Raw genomic sequence first — 26,000 nt, forward strand, 5'->3', positions numbered from 1 at the left:
TAGTATGTATGTAGTCTTTTTAAAAGTCTGTATAAGAACCAAGTACTAAGGTCTCAGCTAACCTAAGATAACATCAAGGGAATAGAAAATTTAAGCAAAATATCCTTTTGTCAATTTAGGTCAAAATTCCCATAAAGGGTTTTGAAAATTTTCATTGGCCATCTTCCTCATAATTCAATTAGTTTAATATTGCCAAGTAATGCTTTTTATTGATTAGAAATCTAGGGCTGAGGCTATAGTACTTTTCAAATGTAGACAAATTATATAGAGAGGGGTTGAAGTTGTGCAATAAACTAGCATTTTAAAATTTTCTAACAAAATAGCAAAACAGGGCACCCAAGCTGTCCATCTGAACAAGGATATTAAATATAGTTTTAGTAAAACAATTCCTATATGCTGAACAAATACAATTCAAAATATTTCAGAGATTTTGTATAATGTATATTGTCTTATTCATGGTGAAATAGCTGCTGGTAGGCCTGATATGTGAAATGAATTGAGTGATTGAATCCACTCTTTCATGAATATACTTAATGAGCAAGTTAGTTGAAGGAAAATAATGGGAAACTAAATCAAATAGCACCCAAGTAGAATCAGAGCTTAAACATGAGTTAATAAAATTCACAGCTTCAAAGAATATCAGTTATTATACAGCACAAACTCTTCATTTTATGGATGAGTAAATTTGACACCCAGAGTTCAAATAATGGGTGAAATCTGCAAGCTGATACTGTATCAGGAATCAGGCAGTGAACAAATTTTCAGTTTAGTCTCAGTTTCATAGAGAAGCTAGCTAGGAAGATAGGAATTCTCCGGCGTCTGTCATTTTATCCAGTTTGTCATTTTGCCTGTTTCAAGGTATGCTGGATATTAAATACACTTGTGTGTATTAATATGGATTTTTAAAAGGGACTTAATAGGTGTTCCAGTTACATATCATACCTAGCCAAGTTAGCATTGACATTACAGATAAGAGTATTTAAGTGGTATATGGAACTCTTGGTGAAGAAGAGTCTTCTGTCAGTATGGATCAGCACCTATTCTGTAACTTTAGTCTGAACTCCAAGTTGCCTGGAGGATGAGTAACTTGCTGAAGGTCACATGCCAATGGCTTAGTGGTGGGATATGATCCCAGTTCGTCCTGATGCATCTTTTAACAATGTCATACTGCCTTGCTTTCTACTTTTAACAGTCTATGCATGAAGCAGTTTTACCATTGCAGTGGTTTCTAATTTGAAAAACTTCATTTCATATTATAGCTATTTCAATATTTCAACATATTAGAATCAGGAGAGAATTCTGCATAGCATGATATATTATATATATATATATATATGTAAGTTTATCCAAACCTACTTTAGCTTCTAGCAAAACACTAACAAAAATGTGCCAGGAAGTGTCCTAATATTGCCTTTTCAGTTTAAAAGGCCTTTCTTCCTATACTTAATGAATCATCAACTTAGATTATTTCCAGTAACCTGTAGGCTATTTTGTTTTAGGGCATTATGTTTATTTACTTCACAATATTCTGCCCATAGCAAGCACTTAATTCAACTGAAGTATTCATGTCTATTTCCTGCAGAACATTGTGCTGTCTTATTAAAAATTCACATAAGACAAATACTTATATCATAAAATGAAGTGCGAGTCCACAAAAAAAGAAAATTAAAATTGCTAATGATGGGAGTGGAGGGGTAGATAGGCTTAAAAAAATATTTTAATACTAATAGATTTAAACACTGGGTGAGAATTCAATAGGCAGTAATTGTACTAACCCTAAAGTGACTGCTCCTGACCCGAATAAATTTATAAGGGTTAAATAGGTATACTTATAATACAAGTTTGAATGTGCTTAAAAGTGTATATAGGAGAGGTTGAAACAATTTAGGACATAATTTCTACCTAGAGGAGGAAACCTAATTATTTTATTTTTGCTGCTAAATCAATAATAGCCTATAAATATATAGAATGAGATTTGTGTGTAACAAAAGTGTCTATAAATTATTGGGGTGGCAAGCTCTTAAATCTATAATATGCATTCAATTTATTTAAAATTTTTAGATGACATCTTTTAAATTCAATTTAGTAATTAAAGGAGTGGGTATTCAGTTTTTCCTATCTTGACAGTGTTTTTTCAAAATTTTTAAAATTCTTGAAAGTATCATGAAAGTATATTAAATGTTCAACTTACTGGAAATCAGAATCATCTAACAACATCACAATGTTGCAATAGCTTAATCAAACTTTTATTTGATCATTCCTTTCTCCATTTTACATCCAATAATTTTAGCAATGTCATTCTGAAATACTGACATTACTTTTTCACTGTTGACTTCTATCTACCCTCATCAAATGAAAAAGTACCGTGCTACTTTAAAGTTTACTTATAAATATTTAAGTCAGTTTTTGCTCAGTGAAAGAAAACTGTACCATAATGTGGTACAATAATGAACCTTGTAGATACCCTTTTAGAGTTTAAGATTTTAAAAGATGTTAAATGGTCATTTAGATAGAAGGGTATGTTAGGGGAAAGAAAATGTCCATGGATAAGTTTTTATAATACAGTATTAAAGTATAATAAAATATTCAAATAACCATACTACCATTGAACTTTATGAAAGTGAACAAGTCTGCCATGATTCAGATGTATTAATTTGGAATCTGCAAGTTTTATGAATAACAATTTTATAAAGAAAAAAAAATTACCAACTTGATCATATTGCCTTATTTCAATAATAAACTAAGTCAATTCATATTAATGTGATAAATTTTTTGGAATGTAATTTCTGGATACTTTTCAAAATTGCCCCAATCCCAAAGAAATGCATGGAACTTAGAAAACAACCTTTTAAAATATACTAATAGTTAGAAAAAAGTTGATTTCCTTAGACAGGAAAATTTGGGAGCAAAAAGGAAAGATTGACACGAGTCTACAAATCTGAGTATGGTCCAAGCGTTGACTTAGTAATTTCACTTTTTAAATCTTAACTTTCCTCATCTAGAAACTACAAGAAGGAATCTTGCAAGCTTTAATATTCCATTGCATATTAAGATTTTTAAATATATACTTGACTTTTATAATCAGTTTATTTTCCTTTAATATGAGAAAATTACATTTGAATTAAGATTACAAATACTTAATATTTACATGTGCTTTGAAGTTTGCAAAGAGCTTTAAAAAATATCTTATTTTGCTTTGGTAAATGCTATTTACCTCATTTTAAATTTAGTCCAGGTAAAACTGAAAAAGGGAGAAATTAAAGTGACATGTCCAGATGTCAGGCCAGATTTGAACTTGTCTTTTCATCCTATCTCTAGGTCAATCACTTTAAAAAGCTTCTCAAAATTGTGAGAAGTGACAAGGTAAATGAGCTATAATGGCTATATAACACATAAAAGTTTGCAAAATAAATATTTTATTTTATTAAATAAATTTTTATTCATTTATTAAATATTTAAAAGTTTAAGGCACTAGAAATAAGCCAATGATTCAAACTTTTTACTGCCAATTTAGCTCCCTAACAACTCTTTAGTAAGCACATTAGGATGATACAAACTTAAGGACTTAAAAATTTGGTGGGGTAATGTATTTAGAAAAAAATTATTTGGATTTTTCTGTTACAATCCTACATCACCATTGAAAAATGAGTATTGATTGCACAAGTTTCAATACTATACGAAGATTTGCACTAAGGATTTTAGCTCCATTTTTGTTTCAAAGTAAAAATGTATATTTTAAGATTTTAAGAATGGTTAAAATCGCCTGTAGCAGAATACTTCTGGTACTGTGCCAAATTTTAAAATCAACACACATCTAAGTGGTTATAACAGTTCAGAGGCAGACGAGACCCAAATCAAGTAATCAAGAGAAAATCTTATTAAAGCTTTCAAGTTTCTTTTTTGTTAAATTCCTAAATCAAGACAATTTAAATTTTTACTCCAACCAAACAGGCACAAACTGAACAAATTAAGTATCAAATCCCTCCCTCTATCCCCTAACCCACAATCAAACTTTCTTTCATAGGGAGTTATAGAAAATTCAGGATTAATTTACTAAATATACAATATTCATTCAGGTGTTCCCACCCCAAACCCCCGGTTCATTAATCTTCTATCAACGATGACTTAAGTGTAGCAATGGATCACAAAATGGATTTCAAACTTTTCTGCCTTTATTTGTTTACTCTAAAAGCTATAGTTATCAAGGTTAAAATATGGATTGAAAATTTAATGGAAATGTGGTAATTCTATTAATTAGTAGTCTTGATCCAAACCTGGCTTGAAGGTTTGATTTGCTGTTGCTCTTCCCATATGGTGATCATAACTTAGTCAGCACTGCTCACTGGCTTCTCACCAGCCTACCTCATAGGACTGAACAAGTCAGCAGTGACTAGGATATGGAGAACACTGAGAACTGAAGACTTTGTCTCAGTTTGAAACGAGATCTCTTTGGGGAGCACTCTCAAGTCTTAATAACAAAGGTTCTCCTGACAACGTCAGTTTTTAAGGGGGGAGGGAAGAATTCCAGACTCTCATCTGAGGTGTTCAATATATCAATTACCAAACCCAGATCACTAGGTATTCCACCCTTTAAGTAGAAAATCTTCATGAATTAAAGGCTAAAATAAAAAACACCCAGTAGCCAACATTATAACTAGCTTCTCCAAAACTTAGGTTTATATGCACACATAGTACCATACTGGAAAACTATCCAGCACGATAGAAAACTACTAGTTATGCTGGCATAGCCTGAGAGAACTCACGCTTACCTCCATATTAGAAGGCATCAGGACTTTAGTGAAGATATACATATAAGTACCTGAATGAAGCCTAACTATTTTTTCAAAGTGCTAAAGTATTTTCTCTATTAAAAGCACTATAGAACTAAGAGCATTTAGAGAATTATCAGTGATTTTTCCAAACACCAGAATACAAACTTCAGAATTAAAAATGAGCAATTTTTCTGAATACATAAAATAGTTGGAAAGAATGGTAAATAAGGGGCTGAAAAAGAAAATCACATCTCAAAGATCTAATTTCTTTTGAGGCATATTGTGTATGATTTATTTGTAATCTATTTGAACGAAAGGCCTCTTAGTCCAAATTTTGTTCTGTTAATCTATAATTACCTGACTACATTTTGTAAAACTGGCATTCTATCAACTAATTTTTAAGTGGTACCTAGTGTCACAAAATGTTTCAGTCTCTTGTAAAGCAGCCTTATGCTTTATTAAATGGAGGCAGGGTGGAGAGATAAATTCACTTAATAATCTTAATTGAAAATAACCATATTCTATTAATTACTACCACTATATTTGTTCAGGTCTTTAGAATCTAAACTGGTAGTTACTAATGGGAAATTTCAGATATATTAGAATTAGTTCTAGTAATAATGGTTTTAAACATAAAACCACTGGAGTCCTTTAACCTCTCCATTTCATAAATGGAACAGGCCTAAACTTTAATAACTTAACCCCTATGGTCACAGTTAATTGGTAGAGCAAGGATCTTAACTCAGATGATCTACCTTCAAATCTATGAGTCTACATATTACACATTGTATTATAAAACTACCCAAGAGAAACTTAAGGCATTTACATAATTTGTTATCATTACTGAAGTTATTGAATGACCAAATCTGAAAAAGCATTAAAACTTTTTATTTCTTTGGTGAAACACCAAACCAGATGGTAAAAGTGGCAAGAGCCCTGGATAGTTTTTTGCGACTTTTGGGGTCACGTGTGTACCCAGAAGCAATCTCTCCATACCTCAGTTTCTTCATGAACAAATTGAGATGATTTCTAACATCTCTTCAAGCTGAAATATTCTGTCAACTAAGATCCTAAGTTTCATTATCTTAAAACCATAAGTGGAAATAAAAAGCTAAACCAATTCCTGTATATGACAAAAGCAGAATCAGTGATTTAGTTTGTGGAATATCTAAGGAAAAAGCTTTATAAAAGCAAAATGGGAACTACAAACTGTAATTTTGGTCAAAGAGTTTTCCACAGAGCACTGTCAATCATTTTTAAGCCCCGACTCTGTGCAGTGGACTGTGCTGAGCAGCAAGTCCATTAAATACCATGTGAGATGTAGCATCTCAGCCCACATTTTTCTAAATTCCAATTTTTTATTCATTATTCTACACTTCCTTTCTCTAATTTTCTTTTAAAAACATATTTACTACCCCAATAGATTCAAGGAATGCATGAATAAACATCTAAATACAGAGTAAAAAATTAACAATCTCAATTTACTATTTTCCTTTCTTTTTACAATTTTACTATTGTTACTTTGAAAAAAATAAAAAGCATAATTTAGTGAAAGAACACCTCAGAGAATTTAGGTATTTAAAATCTAATTCTATTAACCTGTGAAACCTCAGACTACTCAAGCTCCTTTGGGCCTAGGTTGCCTCAATTTGCAAAGGAAAACAGCATCTTCCTCAGAAGATGGTCAATCAGCAAATATTGAGGGTCCATATATGTGCCAGAAATAATCAAATGAGATCACTTGTGTAACCTATTTTTTTTTTAAATCAATCTTGTCATTACTATGAAATGAGAGATTTAGACTAGATGAATTTCATGCTCCTTTTCATTTCTAAATCTTTCCTACCATGAACTCTGCTGTTACTGGGACAGATATTCCATTAATACAGGCAGTTTGAATCTAGTTTTTGCTCCAAATACAAGATGGAAATAAAAATCTAGTAATTTCATCTTCTCAATAAAGGTCACAGATTGGTCTTCTCTTTACTTGGTTGTGTTTTAGAAGATTAAAAGGCAAGAATACAAACTGCCAATCCGTTTTCAATTTATAGCCAACTTCAGCATCACCAAGTTTAAAACTATATAATAATAATAATAAGAGTTAACTGGTCATTTCAAGTAGGGCTTTTTAAATAGGTCACCTCCTCCTAGAGAAGTCTAGAAAAACCTAAATGACATCTTAATGTATATTACATAATGCTATTTAAAATGCTATAATTTACCTTTTTTTTTTCTTCCTCCTGAATCCCCTTCTGGTTCATTCCTCCTCAAAGCCCCTCAACCTTCCATTTAAGTAAATGAAAGGGGCAAAAATTCAGGCTTAGAAGTTTGCTTCTAGCTTCTAAGATTTTAGAAGCTCTAATTCAGGAATATAACTGCCTTCCTGTTGATACTACTTTTAAAATATAAGTAGCCCACTTATGTAAGAAAACATGAAATACTAGTTACTAAACTTCTTCGAACACTTATCAAAATGTTTTTAAAAGTATTATACTTTAAATATTCCTAATGCGCACACACACACACATCATCTTACTTTATAAGCATAGTCCTAAAACCGGTAGATTTCCCTTTTTCTTTTCTCACAATTTTAAAAAATAGAAATGATTTGAGGCATAAATAGGTCAAATGTGTTGATTTCAACTTGTGTTATAGTTAATGGTGAATTAGTCTTTTATCTTTTTCTACTCAGGATGCCAAATTTTTTCTCTTGTGTATTGTCAAAAAAACAAAAACCTGAAAATAAAGTCATATCCTCTATTAGAAAAATATAACCTACCAATGGAGAAAAAAATTCAACTATTTTGGGGCATAAGGACCTTAAGTGTTTAAAAAATTCCATGCCCAGCATTAAATACCCAATGTACTATGGTGCTATTCCCCCCTCCTGTATTATTGCTTTATTCCCAATTTTAGCCAAACTAGTCTGTTTTCCTGTGCTTCCTCACTCTTCTTTTCATGTACGAAGATTCCTTATTTCTTGCTCCCTCCCGAACTTGCTCAAATGCAATCTTTCATTAACATTTCCTGACCTCTTTCCCTTCCCCTTCCTGATATGGGAAAAACCCGAGTTTCTAATACTGACATATTAAGTGTACCTATCACAGCATGTCCTAACCCCATATAAATTAGCTCAATGAAATGAGTTTTATTAACCTTTCATGCATTTATTCATTCTACTATCTCAGTGCTCTACATAGCACTTTTGTATAGAGAGGTACCTGGTTGCTGAACAGAAAAACTGTTGATACACCTCAGAATTAATCTAGTTTAATCTCCCTCGCTTTACAGATGAAACTTAAGGGCCAGAGAAGTGATTTGCTCAGCTCACATTTCTAGTGAGCTGGGTTGGAATGAGATACCAAGTCTCCTGTACTGAAGCTCAGTGTGTCTAAGATTTTTTTCTTAACTACATTGTCCAATCAATAAACCCCCTTTCTAGTCAATCTCCCACTCCACACAAATAGCAAAATTACCTTTATTTTGTTGTGAACAACCAACCCAAATATATTATACAAACCAAATCCCGAATAAACCAATCAGGTTTATTTGTCATGCTTGTGTTTCCACAATTTTTTTTTTTTTTAAATATTTCTTTCTGGTTGTTACAGAAGTTTCATTATCAGTGAAACCTGTTTTGAGGGACTTACCCTCAAAGTTATTTTTTTGTATGGAGGTTGTCCACTTTATAGATTTCAACAGCGGAATGATGTTCTTATACAGAAAGGCAATTTAATGTCCTCTAAAATGCAAGAGAGGGATTTGACACACCTTGGTTAATGGGGGACAACCAGAAATAAGAGGTAATGAAAAATCTATTTTTTCCTTATCACTTTATATCTGGTACCTTTTTTTTTTTTTTTTAAAAGCAGCTTACATTTAAAAAAAAAATATCTTAAGTTAAAAAGAATCTGAATATGGTATGTAAACTTTAAAAAGTTTTCAAAACAATGTAAAATGTTACCGTAGATCAGGGCTGGACAAATCCCGTGTGCCAAGTCAACCTGGCACCTACTCTTTTCAGCGAAATCTTACCCCAACTACAGAAGCGCACTTCACTCTTCCAGCTCATGCAGATTCACTTTTACTAGCACAGCAACTTGAAAAGAAGTCCTTGGGGCAGTAGGCAGCAGCAGCAGCCAACCTATTAGGACTCCTGAGAGCCCTCTGCTAACACTGTACCTGCTCCAACTTGTGCTCCACTCCCTGTAACCACAGAGGTAGAGACTGGGCAAGAGGGAGAGCGGGGCTGGCCTCTAGCACTCCCCCCACCCCCACGTACAGGGCCCAGATGTGTTCTGGTCATACGTGAGCAACTCACTCTTTGAACCTTTCCAGATGATTCTTTGATGCATTTCTGTAGATCTTGGGTAAATGTGGGGTCCAATGTCCTCTGTCAAACATGCAGCTTTCCCACCTACCCCCATTTTTCCTTCTTAAAAGCAAAGAAATTCATCTGGCTCCTATATTTTGAGAATAGCTTATAGAACCAAAGCAGAATTTTGGAAGGTTGTCTAAAGTTCATTTTTGTGTTAAGCAGTGTGTGTTCACCATGCCAGTGATATGAATAAGCCCAATGATACTGGGAAAAAGAAAAAAAAAAGTAGGAAAGAAATGTGCCTTTGTAAGTTTTAAAGTTCTAAATTACTTATAGAGGGGATGTAGGCAATCAAGAATTTAAGAAAACTCTCTTCAACCCTATGCCTTACAAAACAATGGAGGATAAGTGGAAAAAAAAAAAAAAAGGATACACAATAGAAACCAACTTCTCAAAAATGAGGAAAAAAAAGACCCACATCTGCAATTTGAAAATTCGTTATCACCAAAACCCTAAACAAAAGTTAATACTCTTCAGGTTAACTGTTTAATATTGTCTTTTTTTTTTTTAAACTACATGAGTAATTTCATTAGAATATTTAACTTCCTTTCAGACAATTCCTATTCAAGGCAGATGGGTAACTTCTCTGTAAGTTTAGTCTGAGTTCCCACAGGAGCACAGTATCCTTCAGATGAGACTTGAACTGAGATCTTCCAATTCTCTATCTACCTGCCACCCTGCTTCTGACATTTAATTTTAAAAAGGACAGCAGAATTAGAAGCTTCTATTTATGGAATCATTGTTCCTCTTCACCAGAAGAATAAATTTCTCATCTATGTGCAGCCCCAGAACACATAGTTGCAGTAGCCATAACCACCCATGTTCAATATTGTTTAGGAAAGCAAAGAAATTGAGAGCATTTTCCAAAACCCCCAAACAAGTGCTTTCAAATGCTGACTTTTATAATACATGCATTGAGAGCTAGTCAACTATTCAGATGGAAAATCTGTAAATAGTGAAGATACCCTGCTGGTAGTTATAGAGGTGTTACTCTATATTCTCTCCCCTCTTTTATGTATGAGATTCTACACTGAAAATGATCTAATCCATAGTTATGTTATCGCAAACAACATACTATACTTCAGTTTTAGTAAAAGGAGAGAAGAGTCATGGATGGTCACCAGTATATGAGGGTGGCCAGAAGGGTTTAGTAGCAGTGACCCGAGTGATTTTATCATTTTACTCCCTGGTATGGTCATGGAGGTTCATAGGGTGTAAGGCTGAAAGGGAATTTAAGAGATTATCTAGTCCAACCCCCTTTCATGTTACACTTGAGGAAAAAGTGAGGCCCAGAGGTGTGAAGGTGACTTGACCAAGATCACACAGGAAGTAGCAGAATAAGGATTCAAATCCAGGTCTTCTAGCTTCAAATCCAATGCTGCCTGGAGTAACAAGAAACATAATAACCGACCTTCCCTTTCCCACCCCACCCCCCTTTTTTTGCCCATTCTCCCTTTTCCATTGACCTTTTCTCAAAACTATCCTCAGTTACTTCCCCCTCCCTCTCAATTCTAACACCTGAATAATCAGTACTTTGATCCTTTTAAGAATTAATCCTACTAGTTATTTGACCTTTTCCTGTTCATTTATGGTAACTGAAAATACCACATGTAGGTGAGCTGTGCATCATGCTAAGTATATAACCCCCACCTCACTAAAAATTTTTTTTGGATAAGGGGCATGAAAGAGGGTAGAGAAACACAAATTGATCTCATTTCACATAATTCTGCGCCTATTGAATTCTAGTGGTCTCTACTCTCTCTCTTACAGCCCCAATCTGTTACCAGGAATTTGTATTTTCATTCTTTTATAGGATTTTAGAATGAGGGTAACGGGGTGGAAAACAACCGACATAATGGAGAAAGAGCGCTAAGATCTATTTTCCTTTCTATGCAGACGGCCTCCTGGTATTATAAAGTTATTAATAAAGCACAGATGAGGTTCCAAGGATTCAGATATAAAATTGCAGTAGAATCAGATGCAGTGTCAAAGTCTGTCATCAAAAAAACAAGGTGATTGTGTATTGTGCTTTTATTCCCCTTTGCCTATCCTGTTTAATTTCCAAAATAACTGTCCCATTGTAGAGTGATACAAGTATATATCATCTGTTGACAAAACAGATGTAAGATGCAATAGTTTTAAGAATGCATTTGAATGTCATAAGGATGAACTTAATTCTTACATTCCAAAAGCTGAGGATTAGAAAGGCAAGGGATAGAGATCCAGAAATACTTGATAATAGAAAGCTAGTTTTTTCTTAACCTTCATTACTATTTTCTATAATCCAGAAAATATACACTATTATTCACTTACCTTAATATGTATACTATAATCAGATCTTCTGTAAAATCGAGTGTTTATGTAAATAGATGTAGTATATGAATTAGACACTCAAAAATAAACCCCTCTCATCTGCCCGGTCAGAAATAAAAAGTTAAACCTGAAAATCTTGAATAAATATAAGCAGAGTATCATCTCAGGTTATTTGCAGTAAGTTTCCAAAATGTGTAAGTCATTAGAGTTGTTGATTATGTGCTGCTGACATGTGCAAAAAATAAAAATAAAAATAAATTAAAAAGCTAAATGTGCTTTTAAAGATCTGTGTTTTTGTTGGTTTGAGTGCTTTCTTCCCCGACACAGATCCCAACCCCTCTAGGACGTGGTAGATGGTCTGCGAGTAACTGGCTGAAAAATTCATCAGCCTATGGCCAATCTGGTGAAGAACCTCTCCGAATTTAGCTAGGCTGGTCCTTGGACAGCAGACATACAGTCCGTCCGTCGCTGGGCCCACACTCTCGAAGCCTTTCCAGCTTGGTAGGGGCTGCCAGAGCTTGCATTCCACCATTGAATGGCATAGCCTTCAAGAACTCAAGGTCACCTCCACACCACGATGAAGTGTTAGAGGACTTTTGTGGAAGAAAGCTAATAGTACAGCAAGAAAATTATTGTTGGTATTGAGCACTGATGAACATGGATGATGTGTTGAACCTATTAAGGCAAAATTTGCTGACATTACTATACTTACCACCTACTGAAAATAGCTTTTAAGAAGTCAATCATCAAGGACAAACATTCAGCAACCATATGTGGAAAACTATGTTTTGTGAGTAGTATGTGGGTGTGGGGGTGTGAGTGTGTATGTGTGTGAGTGTTATAGGTTCACATTTTCTTTTTCTCAAAACAAGTCACAAAAGACTAGAAGGAGACTGGACCTTGAAAACTCCTTATATGTATACATGTATATGAATTATTGAAGGTGAAGAAAGTGTTTAAGAGCAGAATAAAAACACGATTAAACTTCCAAATCTTGGACAAGCCAAAACTGGGTGGCTATTTAGAATAGAACGTAAAGGATTGATGAGACAAATCCCTGTGTGATACATACATTTATATAACAGTGATGATGAAATGGCAGCAGTCTTTTCTGGCTTTACTGCATTGTAATTGTGATCGCTTGCCCAGGATGGTGTGCTGCTTTCTGAAGTGGTTTCCTTAACAAGTCCTTCATTCCTAGGTGTTGTCACCAGAGTTTTCTTTGCAATGTTTTCTTTTTTGTCAGGAGCTGGTCTCTTCTGCACAGAAGAAATTTTAATACCTGCCTGTATAATCAGTAAAATCTCAATCACTATTTGTAAAATTGCTAAAAGTCATGACATACTTCGATTTCAATTTTATATCACAATTAATATTTGTTACTATGTTTCTGGGAGCAATTAATTAGTTCAAACTACCACTTAATAGTATGATTTAATAAAAAAATGTGATTAAATACAGGAGGATGAAATGACAGTCCTTCTGTACTCTGATCAAACCAAATCTGAAGTAGCATGTTCAACTTTGGATGGCACATTTAACATTCATATACTGGAACAAATCAAAGGTGAAGAACTCAAAAACTTTTCTAAAGGAAATGACTAAAAATTTCAAGTTGTCTGTGGAGTCACCAATGTGAGTGGATTAAAATTTTCTGTTTGGTCCTAGGAGGAATTACTAGAAGCAAAATGCTCAAGGAAAGTCAGTTTTCAGCTTAATACAAGGACAAATTTCCTCAAAATGAAAATGTCCAAAATTGGAATGGATATCTCCAGAAGTTATTGGACAGGCTAAGTGACCATTTAGAATAGATGTGATTTGGAGATATATAGATATACATATCAATATCTATCTATGCAACACACCTTTTGAGAATCTTATTCTAAATCTCATGTTTTAAAGTCAAATGGTTAAACTTCACTTCTTGTAATTAAGTAGATAAACTGGAATTTAGACAATCTTGCATAAACTAACAACAATTTATGCCATCTCCTACCATATTGTGCATATAATAAATAATTTTCAATTCCATGAGGGATGATCAATTAGGTATGTAATATATTACATAATATAAATTTTGCCTCCTTCTAGTTCTTCTCCAAGGCCATCAGTTGACTAAAAGGCAGGCAGAAGAAGGAATTATTAAAATGTAGTTATTGTTTCTTATTGAGTAGTAGAGAGGGAAGTCAATCTATTAGCCAAAAGTTATTAGCTGTGACTATCATATAGGTATGCTTTTCTTTTCCTTCAAAATAAAAAAAACCACACTTCATTTTTTTTTTATTTGTCCAAAGTAGCCAGCTTACCTGAACACCAGATTTTGGAAGACTGCATTTTTCAGGTTTCAACTTTGGCTTTTCTTTTACTTTGGGTTTTGGTTCTTTGCCAGCAGACAGAAATTTCATGGTAGCTGCAGCATGTTTAAGGATACAATCGTTACTACAATATACTGAGTCAGGTTGAGCCACACTGGAACAACCAGGACCAATACATTTTGAGGCACCAGGAGTCTCAATAACCTGCAGATTGAAATGTATAATACATTTAAATATCATAAGTAGAATTATTAAAGAACTTTGTTATAGATCTGGATTATTCTAGTTAAGTGACACTAGTAACATACAAGTACTACCATCATCACTAAACTTTTATCTTCATTTAATAATTCTCATCAAACTGAATTATTCATATTCCTAACTATTTTCTGGTGTTTATTTTTTGCAAATACACAAAAAGTCAAAAACAAAATTACATGCCATTTCTAAATAAATTCATTTATCATCATAAAATCTTTGTAATTTCAGTAAAATCACTCAAAAGAAACCTGTTTCTCCCATTTGATAGAGTAAACTATACTTTGGCCCTCAAAAAATAAAAATCTTGTGTGAAAATTCTTTTAAAAAAGGAAAAAATAGTACAGTGAGCCTGACTTTTTTTTTTTTTTTTGGGGGGGGGGGAGGAGGGGTTAACATATAAACTTGTATTCTAAGTAGTTTTAAACCTTAATAGCCATGATAACTAGCTTGTTTCTGAAATTATGATAAAATATGGTTCTCCTTATTTCTAAAGAGATTCAGTAATAAAGCACATTACAAGTCATAATTGCTTGAAGAGAAGTTTGGTTAGAATGGCAGCAACTGTAGCATAGCCATTTGACTATGGGGTTAATAAAAAATAAATATTAAATGAGAAATAAGCATATTTAAACAATATCCGCTAACTGCTTACATTTACTTATCAACAACAGTTAATCAGTTTCAGGAATAAATTCCAATATTGAAGGTTTTGATATTAAAGCCTGAAATTGATACCCTAACTCTTTATAATCCACTTTTTTAAAATCTTAAGGAAAAATACTCACAGGTTGAAATATTTTGAGCTTTTTCTTGCCACTTGGATTGGCAGCTTTTTCAATTCTACCCTTGATTCCTTGATCTTCACTGGATTTTTGCTCTATTGTTCCTATACTTGTCAGTTCTGTACCGTCAGCATTTTCATGTCTAAACTTAGCTTCCTGCTGATCAGATTCTGAAGCAGTCTCATCCTGTACTTGCAAGATGGTGCAATTTGGACAGATATAATCTTCTCCATTTCTTTCCAAAAGCCTCCCACGAGCTTCAGAAATCCCTACACAATCACCATGAAACCATTCTTCACACCGATCACAGCAAATCATAAATCTGAGAAAAAAAAAAATCAGATATTAAGAAACATTCAAATATGAACATCAATTTATTGGATTTAAATATTATAATGATCTAACTTAAGAGGATCAATTAACTTTCAATAAAAAAAAATCTTTCTATAATTGGTAGAAATTATCCATCAATATAGCTTGCTTCTGTTAATCTCGTATTACATGAATAAACTTAAAGACAAACCCATACATTTTTCTATGTACCAAATACTTACCTGTTGTTATGAGGTTGCCGACATATGCAATATAAGGCATTAGGGTCATAGACCTCACATTCGGGTTTCCGTTTCACTAACTCTTCAGGTTCTTCATCTTTGATTCCCTGAGGAACTTTTCCCTCCAATTTAATATCCTGGTCTTCTTTAGATTCTTGGGGCACAGCTACTTGATCTACTGTCTCAGGTTCTTGCTTACTGGGCACCTCAGTTTCCACTGTATTACCTGCCTCAACATCAACAGTTTCTGTGGGATCCTCTTCCCGACGTTTCTTCCTTAGACGATTTTGTATACCTTTCAGGGTCAATTCTGAAGGTTCTTGTTCCCGTTTTCTTCTAAGACGATTTTGAAGTTCTTTCAATGTCAATCCATCGCTGTCACTATCAGAAGTGTCATCATCTTCATCATCATCATCATCTGCTCCTTTTGTAACTGCAGTGGGCTGACTCTTAGCATTCCTGGAATCAGATTTCTGAGCAGTTTTAGTTTCAGGAGTGCTTTCAACACTCCCTTCAGATGCAGTTTCTACATCTGTAACTGGACAGGAGGCTGGTTCACTTGAATCTTCCAAGGTAACAGGAACATTCTTTCTTCCTCTCCTTCTAACTGTTGTGAGAAATTCTTCTACTCTTTCTGTACGCTTGGGCTGTCGCCCACTTCGACGAAGGGAGAGGCTTTGTTGCTGCTGTTGTGGTTGCTGCTCAAGGGACTCTATTTCAGCATCACCTGCACCCTCACGTTTAGCAATGGTAGTTCTGCGAAAACCCCATGTTTTCCTAAACTCCTTACTTGTGGGTTTAATTGCTTTTGGAGCCTCATCATTGCTTGGGTCACCTTTATCATCCAAACCTAAAACAAAACAAAACAAAAAGTAAAATTATGAATTTGTTAACCTTTTAAAATTATTTGTATCTGGCATGCACACTAATAAAGGGCTGAAAAGAAAACTCCAGGTCATCTAATGTAATTCTCTTATTTTACAGATGAGGAAACTGAGTCTCAAACAAATGATGTATGACTTGCCTGCTAGCCATACGATAAATGGCAAAGTCAGGATTAAAATGTATTTATTTGCACCAAATTACATTCTGAACAATGTATTACACCATATAAACTTTGTACAAAAGACAACAACAACAACAAAAAGAAACACAAGTTATTTATCTATGGAAAACTGAACATTAATTCATTATTTTAGCTTTCAGAATTTGGCTTTCAGGTTTTTTCACTAACATTATGAGGACTACATGTAAATAATTTTCTACTTTAAATAAAAGTAAATACCTTGGGAATTATTTTCCATATTGTCCAAGCTTGACTCAGATTTAAATGCCACTGATGATTCTGGATTTACAGCATGTTCCATCACAGGAATACCAGAGTTCTATAAGTGTAACCCTAAAAATATACAAAATTAACTTTTATTTGTGATGATGGGTTATTTTTCTTTGTACCAAACACCACAAATAATATACATAAGTACTCGATAATGAAAACACAAGCAGTTACCACTTCACATTTGACTGTTCTGCTCATGTCCAGGAGGACCTGTTTAAGGAATAAAGACACCAAGAGTATCTAGTCTCTTACGGTACTACTTGTGTTTGTATTTAAATTTCTTTATGTATGTGTGCCGTCTTCCCCACTAAAACTTGTTTTATTGAAGAAAGAGACCCCAACCTTTTTTCTCCCCCTCAGCACTTATCCTTGTATAGAATAAGGTCTTCATAATTGTCAGTCATTCCAGCGATAAGCATCACATCTAAAAATATACACACTGCCTGTAAATATAATCTAGATATTTCAATTTATTAGTTCCTCCAACTCAGTATCCATAAACTTAGATGATATCAAATGATTACTATATTAACTTCTCAGAAAAGGCATTAAATATGCCTACCCAATTAAAACCTAATTCAAATGGTCATTCTTTCCAAGTGGAAATCTTTCTCAATCCCAACTACCCCAAGTGTAAGGCACTCATATACATATATTGGGAATGGAACTCAACCTACACATTTTATAGGAATCCTTTACTGATCTCACTATTATTTTTTATTCTGTATATACTTATATGTACCTGTATTCCTGGCGGTTAGCAGAGTGCCTGATATATAGTAGGTACTTAATAAATGCTTGACTGTTAAGACTTTGCTCACACTCCTTTCTGAATTCTTCACGTATTTTGTGATAGCTATTTGTATCGATGTTATCACCCTTCTAGACTAGGTTGTGTCTTAATTTTTTAAAAAATGTCCACCAACACCTAAATCATAGGGTTTTATTACACAAACAAATTAAATTCTCTAGTTTTCTCTTAAAGTTACCAATGTCAACTAAATAATCACAATATGATCACTTTTTAAAGTTAACTCCCTCTACAATTATTTGCAATAGGTTCACCTAATCTTTGTAGAAAGGAATCTTTTGAATAATCAATTATTATTTTTCTCTAATTCTATAAAGTGCAATTGGACAGTTTTTGTAAGCTGCAAATGAAAATTGAAGCTTATTTGCAGACTTTTCCTGCTAAATATGTTGCTTATCCTTCAAGTTCAAGTTATAAACTGTCACGAGATCTATTTAATAAAAGGTTGCACTGCATAAAAAGGTTATTCCTTAAGAAATTAAGGGGTTTCTAAATTTGTGTTTTAAGAAAAATTAGTATAAGGGTCAGCTATTTAGTTACCTAATGATCTGGGAATATATCCCAAAACCAAATAGGAAAACTTATTTCCTAAACAAAAAACAACAGACTAAAACCCTCCAAATAGAATTGATATTGTTTTACACTTTACCTGACTCAACATCATAGTTGGATATCTTCCTTCAGTTCTAAATAAAATGGAATAGTGAGTGAAGAAGTGAAGAACTACACAGCAAAATTCACAAAATATTTACAGTTTGAAAGACTTGGAAACACACACACCCAAATCTAAAACAAAAAAACCATTTTGACAACAAAAAAACAAACCCCAAACAAAACGGGATTCTCTTGATGTCAACTCAAAGGATCTAGGTGTATCAAACTTTCATTTGAAGTAAGCTCCTGAAAAGAAATCAAAATAGGTTTACAAAAACTACTCTCTACTAAGAGGCACTGCACAGGCACATAACACCTTCAGAATTACTTAAAATCTTTTAAACTCCATATTCATGAAGTTAAACTAATATAATCAAAGTACAATGTGTGTTCTTGTGAGAGCAGACAGTAACGATACTGGTGATGAATGGGGGGGGAGAGGGGAAGGGGGAAAGGAGTCCCCTTTTACAAACTAAGAAATAAATTCAAAAATCAAATGCAAAATGGGATAATTTTGCTTCTGCATGATTATGCAGAATTAACATGTTAAAAGAGAGTTTAAAAATAGGCTGGAGTAAGTACAAAGCAAGTATGAACTTTAAAAGACATGGAGGCCATAGATTAAGGCAATGCACATCGAGAAAGGCCTTTTTATTCTTTGGGAGTGGCAATGGGAAAGAGGATAATACCTTGGAGATAGGAAGAGGGTGGGGTGAGAAGAGAGTGACAGGACTAGAATATACATATTGAAGATTAGTTAGACCCAAATTTAAATATTTTGAAAGCCAGAATTTTTTAAATTTATAAGTATAAGGAATGAATTCTCTTTAGGTTGTGACATGATAAAAGCAGATTGATTTGTAATACTAGACCAGATAAATTGGAAGGTAAATGTACTTCTATAGGCCAGAAACTCTAGAGATCCAACTGTAATTTCTATATGAAACAATTCTATCTACAAACACACTAGGAAAATGATCTCAGCTTTTCCCTAAGTTCTAGAATAAAAGTCAACTCACTATTTCACCTAAAAAGAATATCCCAATTTTGAAAAACTGCAATTAAGCCTAAATCTGTTTCTCTCCAATATTTACTCTCTGCAGCCAAGTAAAGCTATATCTCATCCTAATTCTGAATACCTAAAGACAGGCATCATCTCCTCCTTTCTTTCCCCCCTTTCCCACCAAACATTCTCATTCCCTGGTTAAGAATTGATAATCCCAATGCCCGGGTTACCTTGCATATCACAAATAGTCTTAATAAGTTTTCTTTGGCACAAGATTAATTTCAGTGGTTATCATCCTCAAAGTACGATCTAAGGAACCTTGAGAAGTTCCCCAAGACCCTTTCATCATGAGGTCTGTGAAACCAAATCTTTTTTCATAATAATACTATGCCATTAATTATCTTTTCTCTTCTCATTCTCTCAAAAGCATATAGTAGATTTTTCTAGAGGTTAAAAGACCTGTAAACTAAAAATTTAACTATAAATAGGAATGCCTAGTTAATCTCTCTCAATAGATGCCAACTCATATAAACAAAAGCTCTTTGAGGCTCCTCAATAATTTAAGACAAGACTAAAGAGGTCGACCCCCAAGACCAAAATAATTAAAAACTATTTATCTAAAAAGATTATGAATAATTCAAGACAGGAACAAAGTTGTTATTAGCAATGGTAAAGTAGATACTCAACATAAACAAGCATTCCCTTAATCCTGGCAAGCCAAGTCAGTTTTAAAAGTGGTTTTGTAGGACCAAATTATTAGCTTAAAATGGGTCAAATTTTTAATAGTATAAAAATATTTCTGAATCACAGTGACATTATCAATACTGCCAATTTAAATTTAATGCTCATCAAAATGTAAAGACAACTTTCAAAGAAATCAATGGTAATTTGTCATCTCAATTTTTTTCAGAATTCTGATCTTTGTTTTGAAGAGACTCGAATTTTTAAAATGAATTTTAATCAACAAAATTGAAAAGTATGCTCATTGTTATAAAAAAGATTAACTAACACAATTAAACTATAAATATTACCCTATCTTCTAGATTTTCTTTTATATATCCCTAATAACTCGGTCATTAACAATCAGAACAATCCAGAAGCCTATGTGAAAATTATAATTACTTACTAAAACAGTCCTGAATCTTCATATTCCCCTTTAACTTATTTTTAATACACAAATGCTTTCCCCAATGCCAAATGCTACCTGGAACTCAGGTCTCACACATCTTACCTATTCCTCAAATTCACTCCAACTGCCTTCTCCTTAACTGCTGTCACCCCTAGTTACCCTGGAACCTATACTGTAACATTCCAAATCATTCTTCTTAAAGAAACAGAGAAGAAACCAAAAAAAACTATTTTGCAGTCTTCTGTACTTCTCTGTAACTTTCCCTCACATAAGTCACAGGGATAGCCACTATTATTTCAGGTTACTTTGCTTATAGCAAGAGAGCTATGCAAAATTATATTCATTATGGTTCAAAAAGAGGAACTTATCAGTAAGAAATATCCCTCTAAGAATTTGTAAAATCATGAAGTAAGGCCAAATTACAAGTCTGACATAGATCACATCAAAAGTTTAATACTTTATTAGCTATATAACCTATTAAGATCCCAGTTTCCTCATTTATAAAATGAGAAGATAAATAAGGTAATGCTAAATGCTCCAAAAGCTCTAAATCCAATAATCCTATTTCTTTGTTGATTACGCTGAATATGCTATACTATTCCAACCTTAATAAGCTTTGAGAGTTGAGGGAAAAAAAATTATAATTTAAGATATAAAGCAAGAGAAAACTACTCCAGAAAAAATGAACAGCATTACATCCATTGGCAGGTAAAGTATAGGCCTAGAATCAAGATCATCTGAGTTCAGATCCCACTTCAGATACTTATATTGGCTGTTTTAGCTACTGGGCATGTCACTGAACTTATCTCAACTGTAAAATGAAGAAAATAGCAGTACCTCTCCCTGAAGCACTGTTATGAGGATCATTGTAGTAGCTGACAGAGTAGGAATTATATAACAGCTAATTTCCTTCCTCCCTATCAACCTAAAATAAAATGATCAACATACAAAGTGAACACAATTTTTGGTAATATTTCTTTCGGAAATACACTGAAGTTTTATCCAGTTTAGAAATCAAAGCATTGTAGTTTCCCTCAACCCCAAATTTCTCTAACTGCAAATCATCTCTGAGGCACCTCTCATCTAATTGTTCCTAGAACTGTCAAGAATAGCTGACTTCACTATAATTATTAGCATCAATCTTCTCCCAATTTTTTAAAAAATCAAATTCACATTAGATCACTGAGTACCTATACAAAGAATATGAACTGGACTTCCACTTCCTGTAACAAAAAATCCTGTATCAAAATTAAAGGGGTATGATTACTACTGACAATTTTACTTCCTTCCTTCCTTGAAGTAATTATCTCAATTTGTTCAGAAACTCCAATTCAGTATTCAAATTAGTTATTAGAAAGGGAAGAGTAATTTCAAGTGACCCTAGTATTTTGAAAACAAATTTTGGCAGATTTCACAAAAGTTACTAAATTTGTAAAAACAATATTAATGTTTATAATTGTTTGCTGACTAGCCTGCCTGTCATCAAATAGGTCTCATTCTAATTAGTCTTTGAGATTCCCCAACAGGAGGCCCATCTCATACTATTATCATACCAGTTTAGATTCCTACTTAGCTGAGGAAATGTAGTACCTCATTTTCCCCTCCTCAAGCAGAATGTAAGCTTTGTGATGAAAGAGAATGTTTTGTTTTGTATATCTCCACTGTCTAGCACGGTGCCAAAACATAACTATTTTAATAAATGCTTGTAGAATTGAAATATGACACTATTATATGTACCTACTTAAAAAAAAGTCTCTTGAAGTATCCTTGGTTAGCATAGGGTTGATTAACTTCATTTTTATGGCAACAAAGAGACTGAAATGCTTCTTATTGAAGATAAAAATGAAAAAAATTAATTTTGTCCCGTCTGATGGCAAAATTGTGTACTAAATTCTTAATGGCTTACCATCTTTTATCAATCTCATCCATTTTTCTTCCAAAACAAGGCACCCCAAGCAACACTAAAGGGGGAGAGACAGAGTAAAAAAAGTCCAAGGACAAGGTGAAAAAGAATGGTTCAGCTTGTGTATTATTCACTTATTTTTCTCATCAAATACAATTTATATGCTAATGAGGTAGCATTCATCAGAAAATAAAACAAAAACTAGAAAATGTCCCCATGTATAATCATTAATTCATTTAACAAATTACTAAATAATACTATCCATTCTTTCCCTCATTGAACTTATAGTGTAGTAAAAGATGATACATAAAGACACAATCATACAATATAACATGATAGGTGCACTAAACATCTGCTAATCAAAGTGCTATGTGAGAAAACCAGGGTCCAGTGACATTTCATGAAAGTTTCATTCACACAGAAAGAACTTCTCCAAAAGTCATTCATTATAGACATCTTAGCTGAAATGCTGCAGAAAATAGATTCTGTTAACATTTTACATAAAAGGAGAGCCAAAAAACAATGTTGTTTTTTTCCTTTCCATTTACTGATGTGGTCTCTACAATAGCCTTTTTATAAAACCCTATTAGAAAAAGGCAGACCAACTACAAAAACATCAAGATAGGGTATATCTCCTCAAGAGAATACATTTATAGACTGACACAAGTAACAGATAAATGGAAACAGTGTACTGCAGTATATTTTAAATCAAAAGTTAATTTTTTAATGTCATGGAGTTTTTTGGCAGTTCGGTGAAATCTACACACCCTTAAAAGAATCTAACTTGTTGCCCTATATTCTTAATTTAAAGTAAATGCTAAATTTAAGTTAGAGGTCAATGAAAAGAAAGATCTTAAATTTCTCTTCATTAAAGTATATAGATCTCCAGAAATCTATACATGATCTATTGGGGATCTGTGAACTCCAGGTTAAAGTTACCAATTTAAATTTTCTAAGTTATATAGTTTTATTTGCTTGAAATTTAGGTAGAGACCAAGGTTAATAATTTAAGTTTTCTTAGTTATATGGTATTATTTGCTATTATCAAGTCACTCATAAAAGGCAAAAAAGAAAAAATGGAACATTCACATGTAACTTCTTAGCATAATCTAGAATGTGGAAAGGAAAAACAAAAAAAATCCCCAAATACCTGGAAACATTCAACCAAAACCTCAAATTCTCAATTTCTATATTTGCACGACATCTTCAAAATGCTCAAGTGAGCAGAGAGGGAACAAGTATCTCAAAACTAGTACTTTCCCATAAAGTGATACTTTCACTAAGCATCCCAATTGCTCTACTGAAGTAGGCTACTTGAGTCTACATGTTTTTCAAAATTAAAGCTTAAAAAGGATATTTTGTGATTAAATAAGACCCAATTTATTGCAACTATGGATGACACTTGAACCATCACAAGTAAATGAACAGGTTAGTTGTCTAAATCAAGAGTGACATCAGTTTCAATGATTCATAAAGCCAGTCTGTAATTTTTGTTAAAAGATCTTCAAATTCTCTTTAGATACTAAAAGATATTACCAACTTCACCTACGATCAAAATTTCAATTAAAAAAATGAAATTATTATGGTAAATGACTAGGAAAAGAAATTCCTAATCACACACCAGGGTCATATTTGGGACATAAACTACAATAATACCATAAATGGTAATTTGCTTTCACTTTCAAAAGGGATATTTTCACTTTCTTAAACTAGAAGTCAGGTACTATTATGACTAGATAGCTATTTTTAAGCTGTAAAACATTTCAATCAACCATCCACATTCATTAAGGCATCTTCAAGCTGTTACGTGCCAAACCCTGTGCTAGATGTAGAGATACAAAAGTTAAACATCCTACCTTCAAACGATTTACTTTCTAAGCAATGACAGAAAAAAAATGTATAAAAAACAGGAAGACAAATCAGACACAAGGTAATTTTGGAGAAGAATTTACCAATAGTAGTTCTGAATTGGCACTGAAGTCTCTGAGTCTGAAAGCAAACAGGAATTCTAGAGACTGAGAAAAGACCACATTACAAGAATGAGAGATACACCTTTACAAAAAGCGTGGAGTTAGGAATTGCGAGTGTTAAATATAAGAAAATATTAAGTAGATAATTTGGGCTGAACTTCTCCCTAGAAGAAGAATAATATGTGATGAGTTTGGAAAGACTTCTATTCCCAGCATATTTTCATAAAATTCTAAATTTTAAAGCTGAAGGAGATTATGCTATCTAACACAACTCTTTTTTTTAACTAGAAAAGAGAAGTATGTTTTGCCCAAGAATAAGGGGGTACCTAAGTGGCCAAAGCTGGAGCTAGAATCCAAGTTATTTCCTGAGTTTTTTCTAACTAATAAATGGTAAAGTTTATAGTACTATGTTTATCTGAAACTGAAGGTTTTCATTAGTGACTATAGTTTTAGATATAGAAATTTTTGTGACGAGTCTTTATTTCACTTTTTAAAGGAAAAAAACCCACTAAAATGAAAACCCAAATGATGCCAATCTAAAAACACTATCTCTCCCCTTCCACCCCCCCAAAAAAAAAAAAAAACCCGCACACATTCCAAATCCCTATTCAACTCAAGGTTGAATGGCTAACTTGCCCTTCCAGGCCAATTCTGATTTATGCTCCAACCCAACACTACCACCTACCCAATTAACATACAGCACTATAAAGGTGCATTTTAAATTCCTCAAGAATTTCAGGAAATGGGACAAATCGTTTTGTAATACCAGACTTACACAGAAGCCACAGGAAAAAGTATTTAGGCAAACACCAGGGAATAGTTTTTGCATTTATAAGGAAGCTCAATTAGTCATTATTCAAAGGTAAAGAGAGAGGCCCTTAGGCATTTCTTTACAGCAGCCATAGTATACCCCTTTCTCTTATTTTACATAAATTAATTTGTCCAGCAAATTGTTTAAAAGTATACACTTTAGTTTGTTTACTTTTTTCAAACAATTCTCTTCACAGCAGCCTAGTAACCACACTCCCTTTACTCTGCAGGCCCCTTCATCAAGATGTGTTGCTTTTAGCCGCACTTTTGATCTCTTGAAACATTATGCTCTTTTCCATTTGGTCTAACAAGGACACCCTGTGGACTGCTAGTTTTAAGTTGCAGCAGAGACAGAAACTACCTAAAAAGCTACCCCAACTTTGCTCTTAACACTTAATCTTGGTTTAGCAACTCTCAACTAAAATTCTTAAGCCTAGTAGCAATGTCCAAGTCTAGGTTAAGTCCTTCCTAAACTGCTCCTCCAAGATATTTTCTCTCATCTTTTAAACTACAAGATTCTCTATAAAAGAGGATGTGACTGAAAATGTAAAGAATTTTAAGAATAGTTGAACTATCATTTCTTTCCCTCCCCACATGAATACATTTCATCATATCTGAAATTTTCATTCAAGACCTACACATTAAAAAGAAACCTCCTTAAAAGTAACACCAATATTGTAATATTCAAAAATCTTAGGATTCCTCTATATTTTAATACTGAAAGCTTTATCCTTCCCTTCTAAGCCCCCCTACCTGCTGGGTGCCCTTCCAACCCAATTCACCAATAGCTAGAACAAAAGACTGAAGGGGATATTTAAGGACATCAAGCATCATCAATGAAACATTATTGTGTCATTTTAGAAAACAATTTGGAATCACACAAATGAAATGACTAAAATGTCCATACCCTTTGACTCACATACTTCACTGTTATACACAGCCTAAGAAAGTCAAAATAAAAGACTGATTACACATGTAATGGCACCAAAATATTTATAGAAGC

The 26,000-nt window shown here is 33.4% G+C and overlaps 1 protein-coding gene across 9 annotated transcripts in view; it reads right to left on the bottom strand.

Annotated features, from left to right (window-relative positions):
* Window positions 1-26,000, bottom strand: part of DIDO1 (death inducer-obliterator 1) — a 59,014-nt gene that overhangs the window by 21,999 nt on the left and 11,015 nt on the right. For 2 of the 9 annotated variants that reach the window (XM_051976724.1, XM_051976725.1), the window contains exons 2-6: window positions 16,661-16,774; window positions 15,376-16,225; window positions 14,825-15,143; window positions 13,770-13,982; window positions 12,536-12,749 (exon numbers count right to left, since the gene is read on the bottom strand). In XM_051976724.1, coding sequence (XP_051832684.1) covers window positions 12,536-12,749; window positions 13,770-13,982; window positions 14,825-15,143; window positions 15,376-16,225; window positions 16,661-16,742 — 1,678 coding nt within the window. In that variant the 5' untranslated portion in view covers window positions 16,743-16,774. Of the gene's footprint in view, window positions 1-12,535; window positions 12,750-13,769; window positions 13,983-14,824; window positions 15,144-15,375; window positions 16,226-16,660; window positions 16,775-18,174; window positions 18,212-18,350; window positions 18,398-20,311; window positions 20,568-22,220; window positions 22,269-26,000 lie in introns of those variants that run through there. The other 7 variants (XM_051976727.1, XM_051976730.1, XM_051976723.1 and 4 more) reach the window with 7 other exon arrangements.

This window comes from Antechinus flavipes, chromosome 2 (assembly GCF_016432865.1).
Source record: "Antechinus flavipes isolate AdamAnt ecotype Samford, QLD, Australia chromosome 2, AdamAnt_v2, whole genome shotgun sequence".
Lineage (NCBI taxonomy): Eukaryota > Metazoa > Chordata > Mammalia > Dasyuromorphia > Dasyuridae > Antechinus > Antechinus flavipes.